The sequence below is a fragment of the Myotis brandtii genome, unplaced genomic scaffold (assembly GCF_000412655.1).
Source record: "Myotis brandtii unplaced genomic scaffold, ASM41265v1 scaffold217, whole genome shotgun sequence".
Taxonomy (NCBI): domain Eukaryota; kingdom Metazoa; phylum Chordata; class Mammalia; order Chiroptera; family Vespertilionidae; genus Myotis; species Myotis brandtii.
The window spans coordinates 2,408,350-2,434,485 of NW_005358137.1; the positions used below are offsets into that span (position 1 = coordinate 2,408,350).

Sequence of the window (26,136 nt, forward strand, 5' to 3'; positions counted from 1 at the left end):
GCTCACGAATTTCCTTTATGCACAGCCCCTCTCCAACTCCCCGTCAACTAGCAAGGGGTGGCTTTGGGTATAAAAGTCAATGCTGAGTTTGAGCCTAGAACTGTAACTGTAGCCCACTGACACAGGGCATCGGTGGTAAGTGCTCCAACATTGGCAATGAGATTTAGGTTCCAACAAAAGAACTGATCACACCAGCCGGTTGACCACAGAAACAGGTAGGAGTACTAGTAAATAGTACTGACAGGAAAGCTGCCCTAGGTTAAGGCAGGTGCAGGGAGTGAGGTATGGAAAAACCCAAAGTGGGAACCACACCAGCAACAAGGGGGCGGGGGGCGCTTTAGCAGCCAGTTATCAATGAGTTCTCATTTACCTGGAGTCAAAACCCATTTCCTGCACATGTAAATGCATTAACATTAAAATGCTAACTTTTGGCCCTGGCTGGTGTTGCTCGGTGGTTAAAGTGTCAGCCCACTCACTGAAGGGTCTCAGGTTTGATTCCCGATCAAGGTCACATACCTGGGTTGTGGTTCACTCCCCACCCCAGGTCGGGACCAGTGGGGAGGCAACCAGTTGGTGTCAATGTGTCTCTCTTACATAGCTGTTTCTCTCCCCGACCCCTCCTTCTGTCCCTCCTTTCCACTCTCTCTGAAAAGCAACAGGAAAAAATATCCTCAGGTGAGATTACAAAAGAAAGCTAACTTTTGTAAGGCATGTCATAGTTTCCATCTAGTCAACCCCTCATTCTAGCCTTCCCTCAGCCTCATAATCTTCAATGGCTAATGGAAAGAGCGTTTGTCGGCAGACTTGAATCAAAGCCTCAGTTGCTTATTGATACCTGTAAGGCCTTGATCTGTTACTACATGTCATTTAGCCTCAGTTTCCCCGTCTCTAAAGATAGATTATTGTTGGAAATAAAGGGAATATGGTACTAAAACAAAATCTGAAAAGAACTGATTCTAAGAGCCTGGACTATCTTGAGAACTCTGAGTAAAAATTCTGCTTAGTAGAGTTTCTAGAACGTCTCTTTAATTGTCTCCTAATTTTAGAAATCCATAAAAACGAAGCAAGGCAATGTGTTTCCATTCTAGGACACAAAGACTATTCTATAAACAAAATTCTGGAGCTAGTTTTGTCATTTTAATGGCAACCTTTTTTGAGGGTGGCTCCTGGCAGGCCCTTGAGGCTGGAGCCATCTCCATCCTTGGTAGATCTAGACCCAACCTATACTCTGGTGCTGGCCATCCTCAACATTCAGATGGAAAGAAAAAGAATGAAAGGCTACTTCTCTTGATATTTTTAAATTAAAATTTCCACCCATATCTCACCTCTCTGGGGCCTCCCTTCCTCATTCTGCTGGTGCTGAGCCTTCAGCTGTGTCCCAGCCTCACAAAGCCTTTTCACATGACGCTGCCTCAACCTGCTGCCAGGGCAGGAAGGTGCAGCCCAGGACGTGGCACTACTATGGAGGGTTCAGGATTCCAGCTACAAGAGGCCAATGAAGAGGTGTCTTAAGAGTTAAGGACCAGACAGAAGTTGGAGTCCTGGAGCAGTAAATCCTTGCGTATACAGGAAGAAGAAAGCAAACACAGCCCAAATGGCAAGCAGTGGCGAAGATGCCAGGCTTGGTAGAAGCTGGATCCAGGGCCTCCAGGACTGGGAGAAGAGAAGTGATGGATCTGTGATCAGTGGTTTCTGAAAATATATTAATAGAAAAGGCCTCTTATGTAGAGAGACAGAGAAAACAACAGCTCATACTGAAGAGATCCATCTGATAAAAATTTCTGGCACAGGGACCAATTCTAATTTTTGTTAAACGCATATACATACACATAGCAAACAAAGGATTCCCAGAAAACCTTCAATTTCAAAGATACCTAGTAGTTGATGTCCAGTGATTCCTTAATCACATTCAATCATGAAAACAGTTCTTTAGAATCTGTGAGGCTGAATTACACGCCTACTCTGTAGTATTTAAGTTGGGAGAGGAAGGGAAGTAAAAATTCATTCTGGCTAAAGAAGGGGCACTGGCTAGTTTCTCGGTTTATTGCTGAGAAATTACCAGGTGAGTTGAGGAAACTTACCCACCACCCAAGATGGGAAAAGCAATGGGCAGAGGACTTGGGTAGGCGATATTCTTGTAAGGTTCCTGGCCTGTTTACCTGCTGTGAGAGATAGTACAGGCCATCCTTCTATCTCCTATTTGAGGTGAAAATGTTAGAAATTAATGATAGAACTGGGCTTGGGACCACTTCTCTGACTTGTGCAGTTTACTGACCCTACACCAGTGGATATGCCAATCCCTTGGGGCCTTTTTTGTCCTCTTAAATTCCAAAAGGAAAATGACTGACATATTTCGCATCGCAGATTTTATTCCTGCATGGCTAAGGACTGCTGCTTTCGGAGGGAGGAGGCCTCGACTTCTTAAAAAAGGTTTCTAAAACCATGTCGCAGGGCATTTGCAAAAAACTTTCAGGACCTTCGGTGATTTTTAAGTTCTATCTACTGAGGGCTGGGAAGAGAGAATAGCACGGAAATGGGAACAAAAATGTGTGTCTGCCTCCGGGGAAGAGGCACTGCCATTTTCACAAGAGGAGGAAGATTTGGTGGCTTTTTTTTTTTTTTTTTTTTTTTTTTTATGAACTTCCTCTCGTGGACTCTTCAGCGAAGGCTGAAAAGGGCAGATACAGAGCCAACGCTGGCAGGGACCTTCATTCATTCCTGTAAAACTAAGAAATGAAACAAAGAACCTGTTGTCCCGGGCACCCCTGCAGCTGAAAACAGGAGAAGGCGCCAGGCGGCTCCCAGTCTTGGCCCACTGACCTTGAGCCTAAGCAGCGGCATGCACCAGGCTTCACAAATTGGCAAGCATTTCGTGGATTTGCAATTCTTGGCTTTTAAGTGCCTTTGATTACACTGGTGTTATTTCATAGCTGGATTCAGTCCGTACTGCACTCTAACCAAGCAGATATTTAGTGGCAGAATCAACTACCAACATAGCAAGGCAAGGTCTGTAAAGGGTAAAATATATCTACCTTAGAGTAAGTCCGTACTGCACTCTAACCAAGCAGATATTTAGTGGCAGAATCAGCTACCAGCATAGCAAGGCAAGGTCTATAAAGGGTAAAATACACTGAGTAGCCAGATTATTATGACCACCTGACGTTTGTCGGCAAATTAGCTATAATTCCCCGCTGAAGTTGCTAGAGGGCCAGATCATTATAAACGTCTGAATAGCACAACATACCTAAGTATCGTTGCTGATCAAGTTCATCCTATCATGTTGATGGCATATCCCAATAGAAATGGCTTCTTCCAACAAGATAATGCGCCATGCCACGGTGCTCGTATTGTGCAGGAGTGGTTTCAAGAACATGAGGGAGACTTTACCTTGCTTAGGTGGCCCCCACAATCACCAGATCTCAATCTAATTGAGCATTTGTGGGGCAAAGTTAAAAGAGCCATCAGGCAGCTGGTTCCACAACCATCAAGTCTCACAGAACTGGACAGTGCTATTCATCAGGCATGGTGTCAGATTCCTCGCATCACCTTTCAACATCTCGTGGAGTCAAGGCCAAGAAGAATCGCCGCAGTATTGAAGACAAAAGGTGGCCCATCGAAGTACTGATGGGGTGGTCATAATAATCTGGCCGGTCATAATTATCTGGCCACTCAGTGTATATCTACCTTAGAGTGCGCCCTGTGAAAATAGTGTGTGCCTAGGGGAGCCAGCCTAGGATACACTGTGGATTTCCAGGATGATAAAAACACACACTGGTAAGTCAGTGAAATCATGTGTGATCTACCATTTAAATGCACAGAAAAACAAGGAAAGGATACATACAAGGCAAAGAAATCAGACAGCCAACAAACTAACAGGCCACTGGCTCAGGGCTGGGGCACATCCTAAGGTCCCCCAGCATCTGAGAACAGGCCCCTCTCCTGGGACAGTCGCACCTGTCCGAAAGGTTGTTTTGTTTTTCCTTTCCTGTGAGCTCCAGTCTGGTTCAATAGGTCAGGAGAGGCTCACAATCATTTGCTACATAATAGCAATTATATTTTGCAGTATCTCAGGCCCCTTGAAAAAAGTGTCTGGTGTTATCAAAGTTTATTGTTTCTTCTTGCACACGATCTATTTCTAAGAACTGTAAGTGTACATTCCCATAATTCTTAGAAATTTGTCGGTGCCTGCCTGTCCATATTCTTTCTCAAAGAATATCTGATGGGAAACAGAATAGAGAAACTCTGTGACTTGGGTAGGGATTGTGTTCGGAGAAGCAGCTGAAAATCTACTCATCTGAAACACCCAAGTAACACCAGAGACACGGCTGCTCTTTCCTCCAGTGGGGAGGGGTGGGCATCGCTTTCTTCAAACCAGAGGAGGTTATGTAGCGGAAACAGTTTTGCAATAAGACGTTTTCCTGCCGCGCCCACTGAAGATGTTCTGCTGTGACTAGCTTGATCAATTGCCCGAAAGGTGTTTTCTGATTTCAAGCCACCAGGAGTGTTTGGAATATGATTTCAAGGAATTCTATGAGATTGTCTAACTCTTTGCTCCTACTGTTACCAATGCAGCAACAATTAAGTTCAACTTAAAGAAAACACTTATTGAGTGGGTGCTATTTGCCAAAACACCTAGACAGTGAAGCCTGAAGTTTCATACAACCTAAGGGAGAAAGAACTGTAAACAAGCATCCTATAATGGAATGAGCACATAATAGAGGAATATACTAGATGCCCTGGGGACCTTGGGGAGGAAGCAGGTCATTTCAGGTAGGAGGTTGTTTGGTCCGTCTTAATTGGCGAGACCTATTATATTAGGGAAGGTGTTTTTGTTTTGTTTTGTTTTTTTAAAGAACATGTAAGATTTCTTTTTTATTATTATTACCGAAGTAGAACTTTACATTGTGCAAAAAGAACAATGCAAAAATATGAAACTAAATACGACCATGAACCCACACCTGAGACAAAACCGCTTTTGATTGTTTGCTTGCTCTATTATTTCTTTGCCTGGGTGTGTGTCTTTTTAATGCATGGAAACCATGATGAATGAAGAGAGATATTTCTATGTTGTGACTCAAGTACTTATCTCAGTGCTGTGGGACTCAGGAGTGGGGACTCTCCAGTTTTAACAGCGCATCATTTTACAATTTTCACATGTCTAAGTTCCAGGCTAAAGTCATGGGAATTCTGAGCTAGCAGCCAGTTCACTGGTTCATATTTATGGAAACCGTAACTTTATAAAAAGGATTATCGGGGGTCAGGGGGCGAAGGAGATGAAAAGAGAAAATAACCTAGAAATTATGAGAAAAGTACAAATATATATGTACTTCTATTATATATATTTCTGCTTATGAATCTTAGATCATAAATTCATAGCAAAACAAAACAAAACCCAGTGAATTTCTTCCCATCTTTTAGATTTGCTTGCTTTACTTTGTTCAATATGCAGAAATATTATATGCAGAAATATTCACCATGCCATGAATTGGTTTGGTCAAGGCCATTAGCTGCATGATAACTAAGAAACATATGTGCCTAAATCTGATACAATTATCTTTGTAACTTAAATCTTTTAAGCTTAGAATAAAACTGCATCTATCCAATAGTTTTCCATATTAAAAAAAATATGCCCTCCACTTCAGTGACTTTGAATACAGAATTTAATGTCACTTCATATTATTTCTTCCCATCTTTTCCTTTTTAAACATCAGATAAAAAGTGACTATTCTTTGTTGATTTATACCAACTTTTACTCTTCTAAGGATTTTGGGGAGTGTATATGAGGTCCTTAGGAAGCAAGTTCAAGTCACTGATGCAAAAATCATTTTGCATTTTGTCTTCTTGCACAGTATCTGTGCCTCATTAGTGTTAGCCAGCAAAACAAATCTTTTCCTCTTTTCCATACTTGGACTGATGAGGAAGTGAGGCTTGAATGTAGGGGAAAGAGATTCTGGTCTCTCTTCTTTTCTAGGGAGGATGCTTAAGGCCTGTCACACATTTTCAACTTTTTATTTTTTATGCACTGGCTGAGATCCCCTAATTGCCTGACAAGGGTGAAGTCTTGTTTATACAAGAGGCTTCTGATGCTCGAATACTTTTAGAAGATCCAAAGGGCTAGCACCTTTCATTCGTCCGATCAACACACTGATTGAGTGGATGCTACATGACAGACCCTATTCTAGGCACTGGAAAAAACAGCACCAGACACAGACCAAGCCCCCGCTGTCAAAACGCCCACCTTCTAGTGCCGGGAGGCAGAAAATGCACAGTTACGCAAGTGAATATATTTCAGGTCTGCACAAGTTCTAGAAAGAAAAATAAAGCCAGCTAAGGCGACAGAAGAAAGGCAGGGTCCAAGGGTGAATGCTTCCTGGAGGAAGGGCATTCCAGGCAGAGGGAACAGCAAGCACAAAGGCTGCTTAGCAAGAAGCTGGTGGGGCTGGAGCAGAGCACTGAAGGGGAAGAGATGGTGAGGGGATGTGAGTCATATCCTGTGGGGACTCCGAAGGCCATGGTGGGGATTTTGGTTTTCAATGAAAAACTACTGAAGGGCTTTGAACAGGAGTGACATGACGTGGATTTAAATGAACTAAAGTCAGATCATTTTCAATGCTGCTTAGCTAACTGCCCAGAGAAGGGGGAAGGGGTGAAAGTAGAGACAACAGGCAGGGTTCTACTGTCGTGGTGCTGGTGAAAAGTGGTCCGATCCTGGATCTAAGTTAAAGGTAGAGATGCCAGGATGGGAGGACGTTAGGAAAGAAGGAGAGGCACCAGGGATGACTGAGGGCCCAAGCACCTGGAGGCAAGGTCACTGGGATAGGAAGACCAGGGAAGAAGCAGGTTTGTGAAGGGAACCAAGGGTTCGGTCTTGGTCTTTTTAAGTTTGAGCTCCCAAAGGTCAGGCTGCGTGGGCAGCTGGATGCAAACATCTGGATTCCAAGAGATGACAGGCCTAGGGATGTAAGTCGGGAATTACCGATACACAGACATATTCAAGCCGCAGGACTGACTGAAATTACCTAGGAAATTACAGATCTCTTTTAGTAAACCATGCATGTGTTTACCACGTGCCAGCACCGGGTGAAGTGAAGCTATGCATTCACTTAATCTTCCTAACAACTCTGAGGCCAAGTTCCATCATTATCCTCACTTCACTGAGGCAGAGATGCTTCCGTGTCTTCCTCAAGGGTACTGGGGGAGAGAAGAGATGTGTGAAGAGGAGAGGCTCAAGGAGTGAGCTCTGGGTGCTCCAGGGTTAGGGGGTCAAGAAGATAAGCAGGAGCCAGCCAGGAGCCTCGAAGCAGCAGCTGGTGAGGGGAGAGAAACCAGGGCTCATGGCATCCCAGAAGCCAAGCCAAGCAAGTGTCCCAGGCTGGGAGGGTGGGTCTACCGTGTCAGACGATGCCGGAAGGTCAGGTGGGCTGGGAAGTGGGAACTGACTATTGGGTGGATAAAAGGGACACCTGCACTCTCGCTAACCTGGTTTTGAAATTCACTCCCTCCCATTTTGAATGCAGGCAAAAACATCTCAGCAGCTGAAACTTTGTCCCCAACCAAAACTCTAGATGTTTCCATGGTCAGCACAGAAGTATTGCTTATTCTCTTCTCCGCTTGCAGAGGACAGCAGCTCCTAGTCCCGCTGCCAGACCTCATCATTCGATGTGTTAATAAAGAAGTACCAATGCTATGAAATCATGCATTTTTACATTCTAACCATTGTATTCCACTATAATTGTTTTCCCCTCGTCCTCTTACATGTTTTACTTTATGCATTCAAAATATTAATCTGCAAAGGGGTTCATAATACAAGAAGAGGTTTCAGATCTCAAGCTCATCTCACTATTAACCACGAAAGAGCAACAAAAAGCCAATGCAGGTTGGGGAACAGCGATTTCTAACCTAGGGCACCGGCCTGACACTTAGTCCAGCATTCAACAAACTAGGGAACCACAGACACTTCCTGGTGACTGTGGGTGGAGTGGGTGAGGTCATATCACAGCTCACACTCACCAACCATGAGGCTGCAAAAGGCCACTCACTGCCAGGCATCTGTGCAGCCACCAGAACACACCCAGTTAAGGTCCTGAGGGGCCGACTGCTTCTTCTCTCTCCAGTGTTCCCACTGGAGGCGGCCCTGCCTGCTTCCTTGCGACCAACCACAGCTCTGCTCCGCCTTCACTGTGGAAACAACACCATGTCCTCCGTCCCCTCCTTCTGTGTTATCTGTCCCTCCTGACGTCATTGGCAAAATGGAGGAATTGATAGCAAAGTCACCAATCCACGATTCTAAAACTCAGCGAGAGACGCCAGCACAGAAGCCACAGCCCTCTTAGTCAGACTTTTACCACAAAATACGGGTCCCTTATCAGCAGAAAGAGGGTCACACAGTGCAGTTAGGAGCTTCAATGAGTTCCAGCTGTAATGCATTTAGAACAGTGACTGGCACATGGTAAACACCATAGGCATTGTTAAATCAAGACAATCTTGCCTTTTTTTTTCTTTCTTTCCCATCAAAGAAAGTGCCAAGTAAAATGCCTCTGAAGTTTCATAAATTCAGTGTTAAGCAATATAGCATTCAAGAATACATATTAACCTGATAAAACAAAGTTACACTCTTCAATTTAAAAAGAAAAAGACTAGAAGCGATGTTAAAGAGTAAATGAAGGCCCAGCTCTCCCACTTCAATGCCCACTGCAGTCAGAGACCAAGCTGTTGCCAGCCCTTATCACATTATTACTCCTTCCAGCAAGCCTAGCATCTCCGTGGCTTATACGCAGGAAGGGTCCTGTCCTCTGCAGAGTTTGGGGTTTACCTTGTAGTATTATGTTTCCTGGATGTGGGGAAATCAGTGCTATGAACTCTCTCTTCTTTACCTTTTTGTCATCAGCCTGGACCCCCAATTTATTTTTAGCTTAGTAATGAAAAGGGTAAGGAGAAATCCCCTGGCTAAGGTTCCATGGAGTTTAAAACTACTCTGAATGAGAGGTATAAAGAGAATCAGAAATCATGGTGTACTTGTCCAGATTATGGGGGGAAAATTCACCAATCAAAGCCATTCACATTGAAATCAAGAGAAATTATAAAATGCCTAGTTCTGCTCCAAGTGGCTTGGGGGCCATCTGGTCTACCCCTGTCATTTTGTAGAGAAGGAAACATAAGGCAGAATGTGCACAGCTACGGGAGAATACAGTTCCTCCAGAGACAGGAGTTAAAGCACCACCTTACAGCTGCCAAGTGCCTCCCTGGGATTGCCACTCTCCCCTCGAGCTAGGGCAGGGAACAAGTCCTGCCAGTTTGAAATTTGCCTGGACAACCAAACCCAGCTGGTTCCCCTGCCTGTCTTTGCAGTTGACTCCTGCCTGTCCCAAGACTTGCAAGCAAATCCAACTGGGTGAAGCTCACCCTCACCCTGCACAGGCAGCCTCAACCCCATTTCTTGGGAAAAAGGGCACAGAGATCACAAATCTGGCCCCTCAAGCACCAAATGTCCATGCCGTTCAGCCGTCAGTATATTCTGTTGTTTTGCTAGCAATGAATTACACGGTCTAAGAGCTGGATGAGGTTTGACAAGCTCCTCCAACCTGCCACCCCAACCCTGATCTGGCACCTCCATTCTCCAGATAAAGATCAGTCCCTTACTACCTACTCTGATCCATGAAATACGTTCACAACATATCATGCTTAACCAGGACAACACACTGCCTCCCCTTTCTTAGTCATTTACAATCACATCCAACTGTCAGAACGCGGGGCTGCACCGCAGGCTAACGGCTATGGTGGGTGCTGGGGGTTTTCTGACCTGAGAACGCAAAATGAGTCCATCCTCTGAGTGCTCCCCTTTAAACCTCCTGGAGACTGATACAGGCTACACTGAGTTCTATTTTGCGCACGGAGGATCCTGCTGCGTTATTGTTTCCATCACTGTGAGTAGGTGGATATGGCAGATAGAATTTTAGGTTTCCGGGTTCTGGTGCCAGGAGGAAGGGAAAGGTTGTAAAGTTCAAGTGCCTTCGCAGGGATTAAAATAAACAAGCAGACAACTGGTTCCTAGGCCACTCCCACCTCCTCCAGGGTTTCATCTGGAGCGGCCACCACACTCCCAGTTCCCAAACTTGAGCCCAGGGAATAGCACAGTCCTCAACACCAATAGGGTCCACTTAGCTCCCGTCTCGCCTCATCGCCTCGGTCACCTGTGGGCTTCGGTGGGTTCCAGGCCATTTTCCAGGCTGACATCTGTCTGCACCATCTCCTGTTTCAGTTCTCCGATCTCCGAGGCGATTGTGTCAATAAGCTATTCAAAGACAAAAATAGTGTGACGTCAGGAAGTGGAAGTGAAGAGGCGTGCCCAGGGCCTGGGGAGCTTCAGACACTTCAGTAGGGGCACACAGATGACCACTTTTTTTTTTTTTTTTTTTCCATGGCTCTGTGAATTTCCTCTTCTCAGAGGAAAGAAATAAAAAGGGAGGGAGCAGCTTCTTAGAAAGAGGAAGAACTTTGGTTTCGGTACTGCCCTAAAAAAATAATATGACACTCAGTTTGGTTTCTCCACATGAACACAAAAAGGAATAAGCAAATCCTGGTCAAATTAGGCCTCAACACTCATACTGTCAAGGTGAATTCCCTGGATTAAAACTTACACAATCATTATTCTGGTTACAGAAATAAGCACATTTTAAAGACATACACAGCTTGCAAATCAATTCCCAGTGACACTAAACTTATTTCTCACTTTATTTTTATTTTTTTCTGGTCAGAGAAAACTGTTAGGGAAAAGGGAAGAGAGGGCTACATTGGGCTGGAAGTGTGTGAGTGGGTGGGTGGGTAAACCATGAGGAGAATGGAGGGGGAAAGGCGTGGTCTTTTGTCCTCTACCCACATGCTGGGCAAGGGCTACATCTGTCCCTAAAGTTTGGTCTAAATTCTTGAGCCCACATATATCCACTCATTCAGCAGACTCTTTCCTGGTTATAATTAGGCACTGTATGTGTAGAGTGGCTCTTAAAGTGTGCCATTGCTCACGAATTTTTTAAAATGTTATACAAATTTACGATGTCAACACGTAATTGCTTATTTTTAAAAAATAAATATCTTAACATTTTCTTCATTTATTTTCTAACACAGCAAATATCTGTAGATATATTCCACATGAACACAGGGCTTTGAAGTCCTCCATCATTTTTAACAGTGTGAAGTAGTCCTGGGACTAAAAGTTTGAGAATCACAATTCTAGCGAAAGACGTGTTGTATTGTCTCCAGCAGCTTTTATCCCACCCAGACTCTGGGAGAAATTTCATTTGATGGCCTAGGGCCCGTGGTCGGCAAACCGCGGCTCTCGAGCCACATGCGGCTCTTTGGCCCCTTGAGTGTGGCTCTTCCTAAGCCTTAGGAGTACCCTAATTAAGTTAATAACAATGTACCTACCTATATAGTTTAAGTTTAAAAAATTTGGCTCTCAAAAGAAATTTCAATCGTTGTATTGTTGATTCATGGCTCTGTTGACTAATGAGTTTGCCGGCCCTAGGCTATTCTAAATTGTTGACCCCATCAATTCATTCACTAATTCAACAGAATTCTGTGGCCACCCACTTCTTGCCAGGCACTGCAAGTATAGAGTAAGGTTGACAATTGTCATGGAGATGATATCCTGGTGGGGTACAGACCATAGCACTTAGCAATAAGAAGTTCCAGAATGAGCCCAGCTGGTGTGGCTCAGTGGTTTAGCATCGACCTATGAACCAGGAGGTCACAGTTTGATTACCGGTCAGGGCACATGCCTGGACTGTGGGCTCCATCCCCAGTGTGGGGCGTGCAGGAGGAGGCCAATCAATGATTCTCTCTCATCATTGATGTTTCTATCTTTTTCATCATTGATGGTTTCTATCTCTCTCTTCCCCTTCTTTCCTCTCTATGAAATCAATAAAAATATATTATTAAAAAAAAAAGAAGTTCCAGAATGAAAAAAAGAATAGGGTGATGCTATAGGATCGAACTACTATATAGCATAGCTAGGGTGGGGTGATCAGGACAGAACTTTGAAGAAGTGGTGGATCCCTGAATGACAAGGGAGCCATGAAAAGATCAAGGGAGGAGCCCTCCACATAGAGAAAGTCCCAGAGGCTGGAGAGGCATTGTGGAAGGAGAGGCAGGCAGGAACCAGATCTCATTGGCCTTCTGGATTACAGTATCCTAGAATTTGAATTTTCGATACTAAGAACCATTGGGGGATTTTACGTAGGGGAATGGCATTTTACTTTTTTAATGTTCTAGAAAGAGCGTCTTGGCTGCTGGCTAGAGATGTTTGTAAGGGCAAGAGGACAAATAGCAAGACCAGTTAGGAGGCAACTGCAGTGATCCCAGCAAGAGATGATGGTGGCTTGGACCAAGGTTGTGAGAGCAGCAGTGAAACTGGAAAGAAGGGGGGAAATCCAAGAACAATATGACATAGAAACTGAATCGAAAGATGGGGAAAAATGGGAAAGAATTAGGGTTGAGGAGGAAATCTAATTGGGCAGTGGGCAGGTTAAGTTTAAATGGAGTTGTAATAGCCATTAATTAAATTTGTTAAGTGGCTTTTGACATTCTTGATGGAGCTATTCATACATTTAGAAGTCACTGGCCTATGTGTTAGTATTTCAAAGTCCTTTGTCAGGGAGAGATTGTCTAAGGGGAGAGTGTAGATGGAGAAGATGTCCCCACAAATAGCTCTGTGCACTCCCAATACCTAGAGGTCAGAAGAATGAAGGCCTCCCAAGTCCTCCATGCTTGATCTATCCCCTTTGTGTGTGACTGGGTATGGGCTGTGGGTGGAGCTTTTAGAAGCACTGGGGCCTTGGAAGAGAAAATGATCAGGAGATCTCATTTTACACACATCCCAGTGGCAAAATCTTAAAAGTCTGATAATACTCGAGGATATGGAAAAGCAGGAACCCATATGCTGCTGGGGAGTATTGCTCACAGAGTCACTCTGGAAAGGAGTTTGCAATATCTTGTAGAGTTGAAGATACATAGACCTCCTAGTTACGCACTCTAAAAAAACTCTTGCACATGGATGCAGGGAGACCTTTATGAGAATACTAGAGGCTCGATGCACTAAATTCATGCAAGAGTAGGCTTTCCTTCCCCCGGCTGCCGGCACCAGCTTCCCTCTGGCACCTGGCTTCCTCACAGCCCCGGCTTCATTTGGAAGGTCGTCCAGAAGGACGTCTGGTCTAATGAGCATATTACACTTTTAATATTATACATTTGCTGCACATTACTTTGAAGAAAACCAAATTATAAGCACCTATTTGTCCATAAATAGGAGAATGGATAAACTGAGGTATAGAATACTATACAGCAGTTAAAATTAATGAACCAGAGTGTTGAGGAAAAAACATCCAGCATAAGAAAATGTCTTAGAGTTTAGTTGAGTCAAACTGATGACGATTGCTGGGAAGAAAAATCTCAATGGACTGAGAAAATATTCTGGAGAATGGCAGTTCTGCAGCTTATTTTATACATTAGAATCAAAGGAGGAGATGTAAAGGGGGAGAAGGGTACATGAAATCCATTGGTGGTAGATTAGGGAGGCAGGAGAAAACAAAGCGGGACATCTCTGAGCTTGGATGAAAAAGTAAAATGAAGAGACACATACTTATTTTACATTATGTAAAGTGGCTTTTGACATTCATGATGGAGCTATTTCGGTGGATCCAGGATAGTAGCACAGAGAGATGGTATGTGAGCCGCAAGATAATATGGTCTCACGCTCTGGTGCCAGCAGTTGTGCCTTCAGGGGTCTAGACACTTCAAAGATATGTTATCTTAGATGCACAAAGACAACAGACAATTACTCAGTCATAAAAAAGAATGAAATCTTTAACCATTTGCAACAGCATGGATTAATCTAGAGCAGTGGTTCTCAACCTTCCTAATGCCTCGACCCTTTAATACAGTTCCTCATGTTGTGGTGACCCTCAACCATAAAATTATTTTCATTGCTACTTCATAACTGTAATTTTGCTACTGTTATGAATCGTAATGTAAATATCTGACATGCAGGATGTATTTTCATTGTTACAAATTGAACATAATTAAAGCATAGTGATTAGTCACAAAAACAGTATGTAATTATATATGTGTTTTCCGATGGTCTTAGGCGACCCCTGTGAAAGGGACGTTCGACCCTCAAAGGGGTGGCGACCCACAGGTTGGCGACCCACAGGTTGAGAACCGCTGATACAGGATTTGCTTGTAAGTAGATAATGCACCATGAACATTTCTCTCTATTAAAGAAAACCGCTGATCTAGAGGGTATTATGCTCAGTGAAATAAGTCAGTCAGAGAAAGACAAATGCCATATAACTTCATTTATATGTAGAATCTAAAGAACAAAATAAATGAACAAACTAAATTGAAACAGACTCATAGACACAGAGAGTGGACTAGTGGTTATCAGAGGGGAGGTGGTTGGGGGACTGGGAGAAAGAGGTGAAGGGATTAAGTACAAATTGGTAGTTACAAAATGGTCACGGAAATGTAAGTACAGCATAGGAAATATAGTCAATAATATTGTGATAACTATGTACAGTGCCAGCTGGAGTACTGGAAGTATCAAAGGGAACACTATGTAAAATATCTGTCTAAGCACTAAGCTTTACACCTGAATCCAATAAAAATAAAATCGAAGGAAAAAATATCTTTAAAAAAGAGAAGCTAAAAATGGTTGCATTCATGTATAAGTTTAAAACCATGCAAAATTGTACTACTAAGTGTTTGCACACTACCTTTAAGATATAAAGACTACTCCAATATGTATTGTGGGATTACACTCCTAACCCAGGACAGCGACTCCCTCCGGAGGAGAAATAGATGGAGGTATTTACAGGTAAAGGAGCTTAAACACATGTGAGATTTTATTTTTTTTAAACTTATTTTTAAAATTGATTTTAGAGAGAGAGGATGGGAGTTAGACAGAGAGAAATATTGAAAGAGAAACAATGATTGTTTGCCTCCCCACGTACCCCAACCAGGGATGGAACCCAAAACCTGGGTATGTGCCCTGCCTGGGAATCGAACCTGCCACCTCTTGGTGCATGGGATGACACTCCCAACCAGCTGAGCCACACCAGCCAGGGGGAGATTTTATTTCTTAAAATGAAATAGCAAACGGATAAGATTTGACAGAGCTAGTGATTGTTTTAGTATTATATGGGATTTTCTGTATGTTTAAAATACTTCAGAATCAAAGTTTTAGAAAAATAAGAAAAGAGGTGGATGTGTATGAAACTGGGAGGACATGGAGGGATTAAGAAAGTGGGAGGAAGTGGGGTGAGTCAGGGGAGTCTGAGTGTCTGAGCCAAAGCCCTACCACTCTAGGCTGGGGTCCCCCCTCCCATTCTTGGTCACGGCTGTGATCTCAGACAGGACAGCCACGCACAGCCCACCAGGGAGCAGGGAGCCCTGCTGATGGAGGGCCAGCCACAGCCTCAGGCAAACATCTACAGTAGCTAGAAGATTCCCATCCCAGCAGTAAGAAGGGTCACTGGGTACGTTCACCCTCTCCACCCTCAGCCACCTTCAAGGCCACCATATTGATTTGAACTAAAAATCCCCAGTGGCCTTCCCCAGGAGAAGACGCTAACCCCTCCAGCCAGACTGCTTCCTCCCAACACTGCTCCTGCTGACACGGTGGCTGCACCGCCAGGCCCTGGGCCCCCCATTGCTCCTTTCTCTGTACCTGGACAAACACAAAAAACCTACAAACTTCAGTTCTCACCTAGCAGCACTCAGTGGAAAATCACAGGTAACACCACTTATCTGCAATGCAGAAGGGACACACAGTGATGCCAAGACACAAAGGTGGACAAGAACAGAGGCTGCAACTGGCTGGATGGCTATGGGACCCTTCCTGGTGGATGAGGGGTCTTCCAGTCCCCTCCATCTCTCACTCTGAACCCAATATGCCCATCACCCACAGCACATAGGGATTTACCCGAGAAATGGACCAGAGGTTACTGTTCCAGAGGCAGGCCTGCCTCTCCAAATGATCTGTTTATATACCTTCCACCAGCAATAGTCCGCGCTGAGGTCTGCCCAGGTGTCCCTGATCTGCCCTGCATTGTCCCCAGGTACACTGTGTTCATTTTCAATTCTTGTAGATGTTTGATAGCATCCCTCAGTAACCGAAGCTTTCCCATGGTCCAGGTCTGTTGTCAACCAATGGTCATTGGTGCCAATTCAATGCCAATAGGAATCCCCAATTTGGAGTGCAGTGAAGAAGAAAACTTTATTCAGTGCAAACAGCTCAACTGTGATACAGCACCATGGTGAGAACAGTGTGACTATGGAACAGCTCAATAATGAAACAGCGGCTGTGGAAAGCACGGTTGTGAGGCAGCCCTAGGGTAAGGGCCCTCTCCAGCTGGACATCTCTGTTCTACTCTGTTCTGCTCCATTCTACCCTGCCCTCTCCTCTCTGGTCCAGCAAGACATCTTTGGTGTTCTGTCTTCTGGGTTTCAGCTCCCTTACCTTTACGTGGAAGGGGAAAGTGCTCTGGAAGCTAGGGGGAACCGACCTCTATAGTCCCTTATTGGTCCATCCTCATGCAAACGAGGACTCCAAATCCTTGCAGTTTGATTGGTCCAAAAAGCATTGCCCTGATTGGCCAGAATGGAGCTGTTCTGATTGGTTGCTTAAGATGCTAATGTAGATATAGCTGCACAGCTCTGATTCCATGGGGAAAGTCTCAGTCCTGTTGGTTAAAACACAATTCCAGGAACTCGTTTCTAAGGGTTGGCTTAGGGGACAGGAACAGAGGACAAGTAGGCAGTTCAGTGTAGGAGTCAGGTAGTTCAGTGCAGGCCTGTCCCTAAAGTGTGGCTTATGTGAGCCTGGAGGCCCCTGTTTAGAAATAGTTGCTAGGCTTTTTTTTTTTTTTTTCTAGGCTCTTTTTAATTTTTTTTTCTTTTTCCTTTCCTTCCTTTCCTTTTTCCTTCCTTTCCTTTCCTTTCCCCTTTCCTTTCCCCTTCCCTCCCTCCCTCCCTCCCTTCCTTTTTAAATTGAGAAGTTAGCCACCAGGAGTCCTTTATGGTAGGTGTCTTTTTCAGGATCCACAAAGCCAACAGCAGTGTCAATGGAAGTGCTTTCCCAAAGTTGATGCTGCTAACAAGTTTCTCAAGGTCCACGAATATAACCCAAGACCACTGCACATCCCTGTCCTTGTCCAGAGTTCCTACAAGAAGGGGAAGGGCTGCCTGAGCATCCGCCAAGCTGGTGAGCAAGCGCTGCTTCCACAACCCTGTTTTGCTGCCAAGGCTGTGTGGGCATCTGGGGAGGTGGCAACAGAGGCAAGTGGCTGTTATTCAGTATAATCAGAGAATGAGACAAGACACCAATTTCCAGGAAACTAAGTTGGTGAGACAGTGGTTCTTATAACAAAAGGCAACATTTGTGTTCTTTCCAGAAAACTCCACAAGCAGTGACCTAAGGCCTCAGTCCAAGAGACAGCCACGTACAAGGCATAGCGGATCCGCACTGAGAAAGCCCGGGCGTACCTGTGCTTGTTAGGTCCAGCTCTGTGGCTGGGGATGAAATGGCCTCTGTTTCATAGCAATGATCACCATTAATATAAAGAGAAAATTTAAATAGGAAGAGGATTGGGAGCATTTAGGAACTTGTTACAAAGTGTTTTAATCTCATCTTCCTTTTTAATCCTCCAACACCCTTTGCCCCTCGATAGAGTCAGCCAACAGGAGGCCACGTAAGTATTTGAGGGCAGGTCTTTTTGAACTCAAAATTAAGGGGGGGGGGTTTGAGGGGGGAGTATGTGCAGAGAAAGAGGGTGTTGCTGGCAGGAAGTGAAGGTCTGTAGCCACTCTAGGGGGAAGAGGCCAGAGAGAGGGAGCCTGAAGAAGGCAGGCCAGGCGTTGAGTCTCTGGGTCCCCTCCCTCTTTCTACTCAGAAGCCCAGTGCCCTAGGCCCCTTAACATGTAAGCCTCTGTGCATGACACAGGAAGCCTGGAGTGCTCACCTGGGTGGTTTTCATGCAAACTGGCATGCAGGCCCAGGGCAGAATTCCAGAAGCTCCAGGTTCTTTCTTGGCCCTTTGAGGTCACACCCAGGACTCAGCCTGCTATACTCCAGCCTGGCACAGATATCGACCCCAATTTGCAGCATTTTGTAATCATTCTAGGTAAATTTCCAGTAGGCAGGAACCTCACCTGGGGGGCCACACTTCAAGCCTTGTAGTGTTTAGAGGCAGTCTAGCTTGCAGCAACTACCTGGTAGCTTGGCAGCATGAGCTAGAAGTGGTGAGCATACCAGCTTTGGGTTGAAAAAGACATGCCCTCAAATATCCTCAAGGCCTCCTTTTGGCTGACACTGGGGACAAGGGGGGTTGGAGGATTAAAAAGGACAATGAGATTAAAACACTTTGTAATAAGTACCTGAATGCTCCCGAATCCTTTTCCTATTTAAATTCTCTCTTTATATTAATGGTGATTATTGCTATGAAACAGAGAGGCCATAAAGCTAAAGGACACTTAAAAAGGACTTATACCCCTCCCAACCTGGAGAGGGGCCATGTCAGCCCCAGCAGCAGACCTGGGCCTACAAAAGACCAGTGTTCGTGGAGCCCAATCTTCTGCCTGACTGCCCAGAAGTCTCTAACCTCGAGATCTGCCTGCTAGAGGTCGATTTTCCCTGGCTGGGTGAGGGAGAGACGTCGCCATGTGCAGTCCCTGTTGGCAGTCGAGGTTGGAGGGAGGAAGAGGGAGGGACTTCAAATCTTTTCTTTCTTTTAGGGTTAGATAAAAGGAGAAAAATTATCTTGAAGGTCGTGTAAAAATGAAATGAGAAAAGTGCTTATAGAGCAAGTTGTGATAAAACACTGTAAATTCCAAGTCTAACACAGGAATGTTATCAATTGTTTGAAAAGGGCTGTGTAACTGATAGAGGGAGACTTGAAACCGAGGGTGTGGGAAAAGTCAAGTGCTTGGCTTTCAGCTATGGAGTTTCTATTTCCCAAGTGCATCAGCTTGGCCTTTACAGTCCCATCAACTCTGTGGGATTAGACCCACCTCCAGGTCATGAAAACCACATGGCCAAGCAATTCCCTCTCCTGCCTGCTTCCACGGAGGTAGAGGAGTTGGATTGGTGGGTACACCCCACTGGGGTTTGTCTAAAGTAGTCTGGAACATAATGGGCTTCTTACAAATGTTCACACTGTCACCATGGAAACAAAAAAGTAATGAAGACTTCTTCCCTTTACTTGTAGAGTGTCTGGGAAATTATGCTGGAGCATCTCAGAACCATGCCCTTTTTACATCTCCTATGGGTGTTTGCATGTATATTTAAAAAATTTAATTACATTCACAAACATAAATGCATGAATACATTCCCACTGAAAAACAGATTACTGTAGTTCAAGTTAATCTCCCTGGACCATGGCCCATAATCCTTTCCATTTATTATTATCAGTTTTGTGTGTATCGTTCTTGAATGTTATGATCCTGTGCTTTTTTTACCCAGTGGAATCGATGGAATCATATTGATGTCCTCTAGTTTGCTTATCATAACCAACAAAAGGCCGTGGAATTTATCCACACTGGCAAAGGAAGCCCTAGTTCATTTTAAGTGGGAACGGTTTTCCATCATAGGAATATACCACTCAGGGACATTCCACATATCCATTCTATTTTGATAGACATGTAGGTCGTTTCCAATGTTTTGCTGTCACAAGCCGTGTTGTGATGAACATCCTGTGTAGCGTGTGAAACCTCAGAGAAAATGCCGCATTGCTCTCCAGGTGGCTGTGCCCATCTCTGTTGTCTCCGCCCCCTTTGAGAGCATACACCGCACTTGTCAGGATTTTGATAGATCAACTTTTAAGCTTTGGCCAACGTGATGATTATAGTGGCTTTTTATTGTCTCAATGTGCTTTGTTGAGATTATATTGTTTGTATACTGATTGATTGTCTGCATTTCTTCTGAGGAATTGCCTATTCATTTATCTGTTGACCATTTCGAGGTTCCTTATTTTTTCTTAAGTTGTGATATAAATCTGCTGCCTCAACTATTTAAAAGATTTTTTTCTCATACTGCTTTCCTGCCTTTTAAATTCCTAAAGCTCTTAAGGTTATTAGAGTCAGAAGTTCATTATGGTTCCTGTTTTGTCTCAGAAGACATTCTTATCTTGAAGCAATCAACAGTCTCCTCTACTTTTTGCTAAGATGTTTTGCCTATTTACATATATTGTATTTACTTATTTGTAGGCCTTTCATTCATCTGGAATGCCATTTTTAAAAAATATGTTTCTATTGAGAGAGGAAGGGAGAGGGAGAGAGATAGAAACATCAAAGATGAAAGAGAATGATTGATTGGCTGCCTCCTGCACAGCCACTACTGGGGATCGAGCCTGAAACCCATGCATGTGCCCTGACGGGAAATCAAACCGTGACCACCTGGTTCATAGGTCGGAGCTCAATCACTGAACCACATCAGCCAGGCTGGAATGTCATTTTGAGTGTGGTGTGAAGTCAGGACGAGGGAGTGAGGGGTGACTATATTAGGGCCAGAACTGGTTTCCCAAAACCTAAACACTGCACTCTCAGATGGCTTTATTGGCCAAGGTGCCTTCTGCAGGACAAGGGATGTACACAGGGCAACCTTTCCAAACTTGCCTGAAGGCTGGGAGTGGCCCAGGAGGCAGCAGGTAGAATTCTGCCCTTGGTTTTCATTCCAAAAGGAAAGCAAATGAGCTCAACGGCATTTATGCAATAGTTCACCTGGCCCTGCTGATTCAAAACGTCCCCTTAATCACAATCAGAGCCCTCCTATTTAGCAAATAACAATATTCATTATCTTTTTACCCTACTTTCCCTATTTGAGTTAAAAATAATACAATACAGTTCCACACACTTTTTCTCTATCCACCCCCATACCATATTCTGAGTTAAGTAAAATGGTTTGATGTCAATAATTTTGATTTTAGCTCAAAGTAGTACATAGTAGTATTTAGAGAAAACAAACACACATGAATACTTTAATACTTGAAAGCAAAATTTTGGCTAAATGCCTGGCTTGGAATTCCTTTGGCTCTGCTGCTTCGAGCAGCGTGCCCTTGACCAGGTCATCTGACCCATTAAATATCCTGATCCAAGAACTGAGGCTACGCTGAGGCCTGCCCCTCAGGGGCTGCCTAATAAGAGTTCACTGAGGTGATGCTGCAAAGCCCACAGCCGATGTTCTTTAGTATTTGAGTATTTGCCGGTGGGCTGAGGGCTTACCGTTTACACCACCCACAGGTGAAAGTCAGAAGTCTGGTTTAAAGGGTGTGAGACGTGTGGGTATGTACATGTGTTGGCTAATTATGTCTGTTGGGGGACCCAGGTTCTTGTGCAAGGCCGATGAGGGAGACCTTCGAATCTATGTCCCCACAGGCACTTGAATTCCACGAGATTTGCTAGAGGCCTGATAAGCATGGATGTACTCACAATGGATATAAATATTTTAATTTAAGAAGGCCCCAGAAAATTCAGGACCTGGTGCCCCTTGTTGTGTGTTGGTACCCCCAGGGGAACCTCAACATGTTGATGGACCAGGTTTCCATACCGTTTAGCTTCTTGGACCCTCCTCAGATTTGAAAATCCCTGCAAACATCGCACTGCACCACAGTGTCCCTGGAGATCAGGGCTTCCACAACAGGGGGCCCTGAAGGCCTCCAGAGAGCGGCCATGAGAAGGAAACCTGGCCCTACACAGACAGCCCCAAGTCCTTTGAGGATGGCTTTCCAGCAGCCAGAACCGGCTTTGTCTGGCCTCCAGAGTCAGTCTTCCACCAATGAGTGACAGGCACTGGGGAGTAAATACTTCAGCTCCCTCTCCTCTGGCTGAGACCACTCTGAGGTGAGATCTACACTGTCCCCAAAGTTACCATCAGGGAACTTTGCTTGAAATTGGACCCTACTCTGAGCTCCTGCTCTGCCCCACTATGGGATTCTCTTCGGAGCACTTCCTAATAATCCATTTTCATAAAAATCGTTGACTCTGGACCTGTTTTTGGAGAATCTGAGCCATGATGCCCCAACCTTCCTGCTTGGCCCCCTCTTTCGCCGTCTGAGGTGGATGGTCCTGCTTGTGGGTTATTCCTGGAGCCAGGTGCTCTCCCGACCAGCCCCCACCTGGATGTAAATTCTTCACAGCAGGAATGCTGTCTCTTTGCTCCCTATTCCATCCTCTGAGCTCAGGACAGGCCCTGGCATTCATGGGTTATTGAATGAATGAGTGCTCGTCCTTCCCCACCTTCCTCTTTGTAACTTCCCTGTTCATTTCCTTCTAGACCAGGGGTAAGTCAGGACAGGACACAGGGGGGTTGAGCGCCAACCAGTCCATTAGACCTTGGCTGGCCATGATGGGGAAGTAGCTGACGTTGTAGCAGCCATTAAAGAAGCACTGCTCAAGATATATATATATTTCAGAGAGGAAGGGAGAAGGAGAAAGAGGTAGAAACATCAATGATGAGAGAGAAGCATTGATCAGCTGCCTCCTGCATGTCCCACATTGGGGATCGAGCCTGCAATTCAGGCATGTGCCCTGACTGGGAATCGAACCATGACCTCCTGAACCATGCCAGACAGGCTGCTCAAGAGTTTTCAGTTAGTCGCCACCAAAAATGCCAATGTGGTTGCACATCCAGAATGCAGCTGTGCTCTCCTTATCCACGGTTAAGTTCTCATTGAGTGGAAGCCGGTGGCTTTAAACATGGCCCCCCAGTGATTAATTTATAAGCTGCCTCTACTGAAATGGAAGAAACCGACTTGGCTCTACCTTGGCCAGCTGGGAAAGGCCGGGTGGACCATGCTGATACATGTGCCGCTGACTCCGTGCAACTTCTAGAGGCCTAGACTCGTTTTGTGTGTGTGTGTGTGTGTGTGTGTGTGTGTGTGTGTGTGTTTTCTAAATCATATTGCAATGATACTGCAGAGCAAACCCTCTGATATAACTTTCAATTTGGAAAAATAGAAGATAATTTAAAAAAATAGTTCAGTACATGAAATATGGAAGCAGCTAGTGTGGTATATTTTGAAACAGTCATTGTGCTAACGTGCTGATTTACTTTGTCAGTTTCTGAGGCCAGTATTGTATTAGATTCTGCAATGACCTCAGAAGTCATAGATATCACCAAATTACTGCCCGTGGCTTTGAGTTTTAAGGTTAAATAACAAGGCAAATGAGAGAAGCCCATGAAGAATAAAGTTCTTCCTAAGAGTTGGCACTAATGTTTCTATAGTCCTGGTTAGTTTTAGCATTTGTGTTTTAAGTTTGATTATGCATTTTTTTTCTTTATATTTTTAGAGTATTTATTACACAGAAAGCTTTAGGTCTATAATGGAGAAGAAAAACAAAAACTCAGTGTGCTTGCCCTGGCCAGTGTGGCTCAATTGGTTGAACATCATCCTGTGCACTAAAAGGTCACCAGTTTGATTCTGGGCCAGGGCACATACCTGGGTTGCAGGTTCCATCCCAGTCGGGAGTGTGCAGGAGGCAGTAGATCGATGTTTCTCTCTTTTCTCTCTCTCTCTCTCTCTCTCTCTCTCTCTCTCTCTCTCCCTCTGTCTCTCTCTCCTTCTCCCTCTCCCTCTCCTTCTTTCTCTCAAATCAATAAAACACACACACACACACACACACACACATTGAAAAAACACACACAAACACAACAATGTGCTCCATCAAATTTAGGATATGGTCAATTATAAGATACACTTATTTTATATTTCATCAAGAAAAAATGATTCCCCAATTAGAATTATACCAACTCTTAATTATAAAATATACATGATTTCATAGATGATAAAATACAACAATCGGAACATCTTAGATTGAAGTGTGCTAACCTATGTCTTCATGGAGCTCAAGTTGGGGTCTGAGATTGTGTTGGTCAATTATTAATGTCCTGTTTTGCTGTCGTATTAGTGACAAACATGCTGCGTGAAGACTAGCATCTTGGAATTTACAAAATGGGGTGACCAGCAGGCATTCCAGCCTCTTAAGCTCCACCTGGCACCCTCTCAGGTGTCACAGGGCTTTCGGGAGGCACTCTGCCATGACAATGGCTGGCAGCCTGGCAGGAGCAGGCTCCTGCACAGTGAGCAGGCACCTCTGCCCTAGGTCTCTGGGAAACACACAGTCGGGAGGCAATTTGCATGGGAAATGAGAGCGAAGCCCTGGCTGTGATGCCCTTTCAATCTTTAAACATTTAGAGGAATTGCAAGACCAATGTAGTGTGGGTAGGGTCACCATTGAGATAACCTTGTCCACCACACATGGGTTCAGCCACAAAAGGTTCCTACAGTTGAGAAAACTGCAAAACTTGAAGCAAAAAAAAAAAGTTTGTTTTCAAAGTCATAGTTGGAAGCCTACCTGAGTCACCTGGGATGTCATTTTGTTTGATTCTTTTCTCTGATTAAGGCACAGACTCTACAAAGTCACATGCAGAGCTTGTGGAAGACTGGTATTTGTTTGGTAGACAAGATGGCCCTGTACATCTGTAGTCAGTTTGTATTAGGTTGAAGTATATGAACTTGCAGTGATGGAAGGTAAAAAACGGTTGAATATCAGCAATGTCAAGCTATGTTAATCTTGCAGAGTTAGACACACAAGCTGGCTGACAGCAGCTATTACAGCTAGCTCAAGATGGGATTCTTCTGTCCACGGGCTATTTACCTGTCTCTCCCATCTGGCGTTGACTTTAACATCCTGTTGATCTCCCCCTTAATATGTTAAATAATTCTTTGATACATATTCACTATGCATTTGTATAAGAATTATGATTTCTCACTTTTTGAAAACGATCTCTGAAGTTCATCCATATCCGTGCTGTTCTAAGAGGCGTGACAACTGTGTATCTTTGGCCGTGTGTGTGTGTGTGTGTGTGTGTGTGTGTGTGTGTGTGTATAGATTTCATTTTCCTCAAGTGTTAGGTTTCTAACACCTCCTTTGGCTCAAACTTTTGAAATTGCCAGCTGTCCTTTGCCTTTCCGGAATGCAGTGGCATGAGCGCTGCAGTCACATTCACTTCCCTTTACCACCTCCGGTTTCCTTCAATGGGCTTTCTAGAAGCGCTGGAGGAGAAATAATGACTCGTTCCTTTCTGGAAGTCAATCTGAATGTATATTTCAACAATGTAAGTATGAAAACTATTGGCTTCAGCATTTCTAATTCGAGGAATTGACCCGAAGAAATAATCAGATAATGTATAAAAGCATATTTTTGGCAACATCATTTATAATAGTAATCAATGAAAAAAAGGACTAAATATTTAACAGTGGATTCGTCAAAGTGTGGTAGAGCATTATACTGGAATACTATACAGCTATTAACATTGTGATCCTGTTATATATTAATTGATATGCACAATATATGTCATATATCAATATAGTAAAAAATAAATATATAGTGATATATTATTAAGTGTTAAAAGAGTTGAATAACAGTGTGTATTCTCGAAGCCTATTTATGTAAAACATGCATCTATGGATTTATATAATATAATAGAAATGCAAACAGAGCAAAATTCTGGATGCATCAGCATCAAGATACTCACAGGGTTCATTTCCAGGTGGAGCGAGAGGGGATACAATACAGGTGATATTCCTTTTCTTTACACTTTTTATTTCTTTCTACACACTTTTTTAAAAAGGAAAAAATAGCTATTTTCACTTTGGGGGAAAATAAAAGTAAAAGAATAATTTGATGGGTGGAATTCATATAGAACCTGGAATTATCAGCATAGCAATTAGACAAGCTTTCTTCAGAGCTCCTGGGTTCGGCGACAAAAATTGGACTATAGGTGCTGAAGTTTACCAAATGGAAGTGCCAGCAATACTTATACTTGGTTGTTGCAGGCTTTGATAAAACAAAGGAAATGAGATGTTCCTCGCTTACTAAAACTTCGGCCTTGTCATTCAGAGCTGTACCTCACCTATCCAGTCTACATTTTTTTTGGACAAATATACTCAGTTACACACCAGGAGTTAACTTCCATATGGATCGAAGTCACTCTTAATTCCAAAACATCAGTTACATAACAAAGTTTTCTCTTCCCCTCCTCCCCCTAGTTACAAAAAAACAAAGTAAGCTCTAAGCTGTAATTTCTCT

At 44.0% G+C, this 26,136-nt stretch overlaps 1 protein-coding gene across 1 annotated transcript in view; it reads right to left on the minus strand.

Annotated features, from left to right (window-relative positions):
- The window catches only part of RIN2 (Ras and Rab interactor 2), a 106,332-nt gene that overhangs the window by 55,924 nt on the left and 24,272 nt on the right, over positions 1–26,136 (minus strand). Inside the window, 1 exon segment of the mRNA XM_014539487.1 lies at positions 10,191–10,291. Within this exon segment, the coding sequence (XP_014394973.1) occupies positions 10,191–10,291 (101 nt within the window).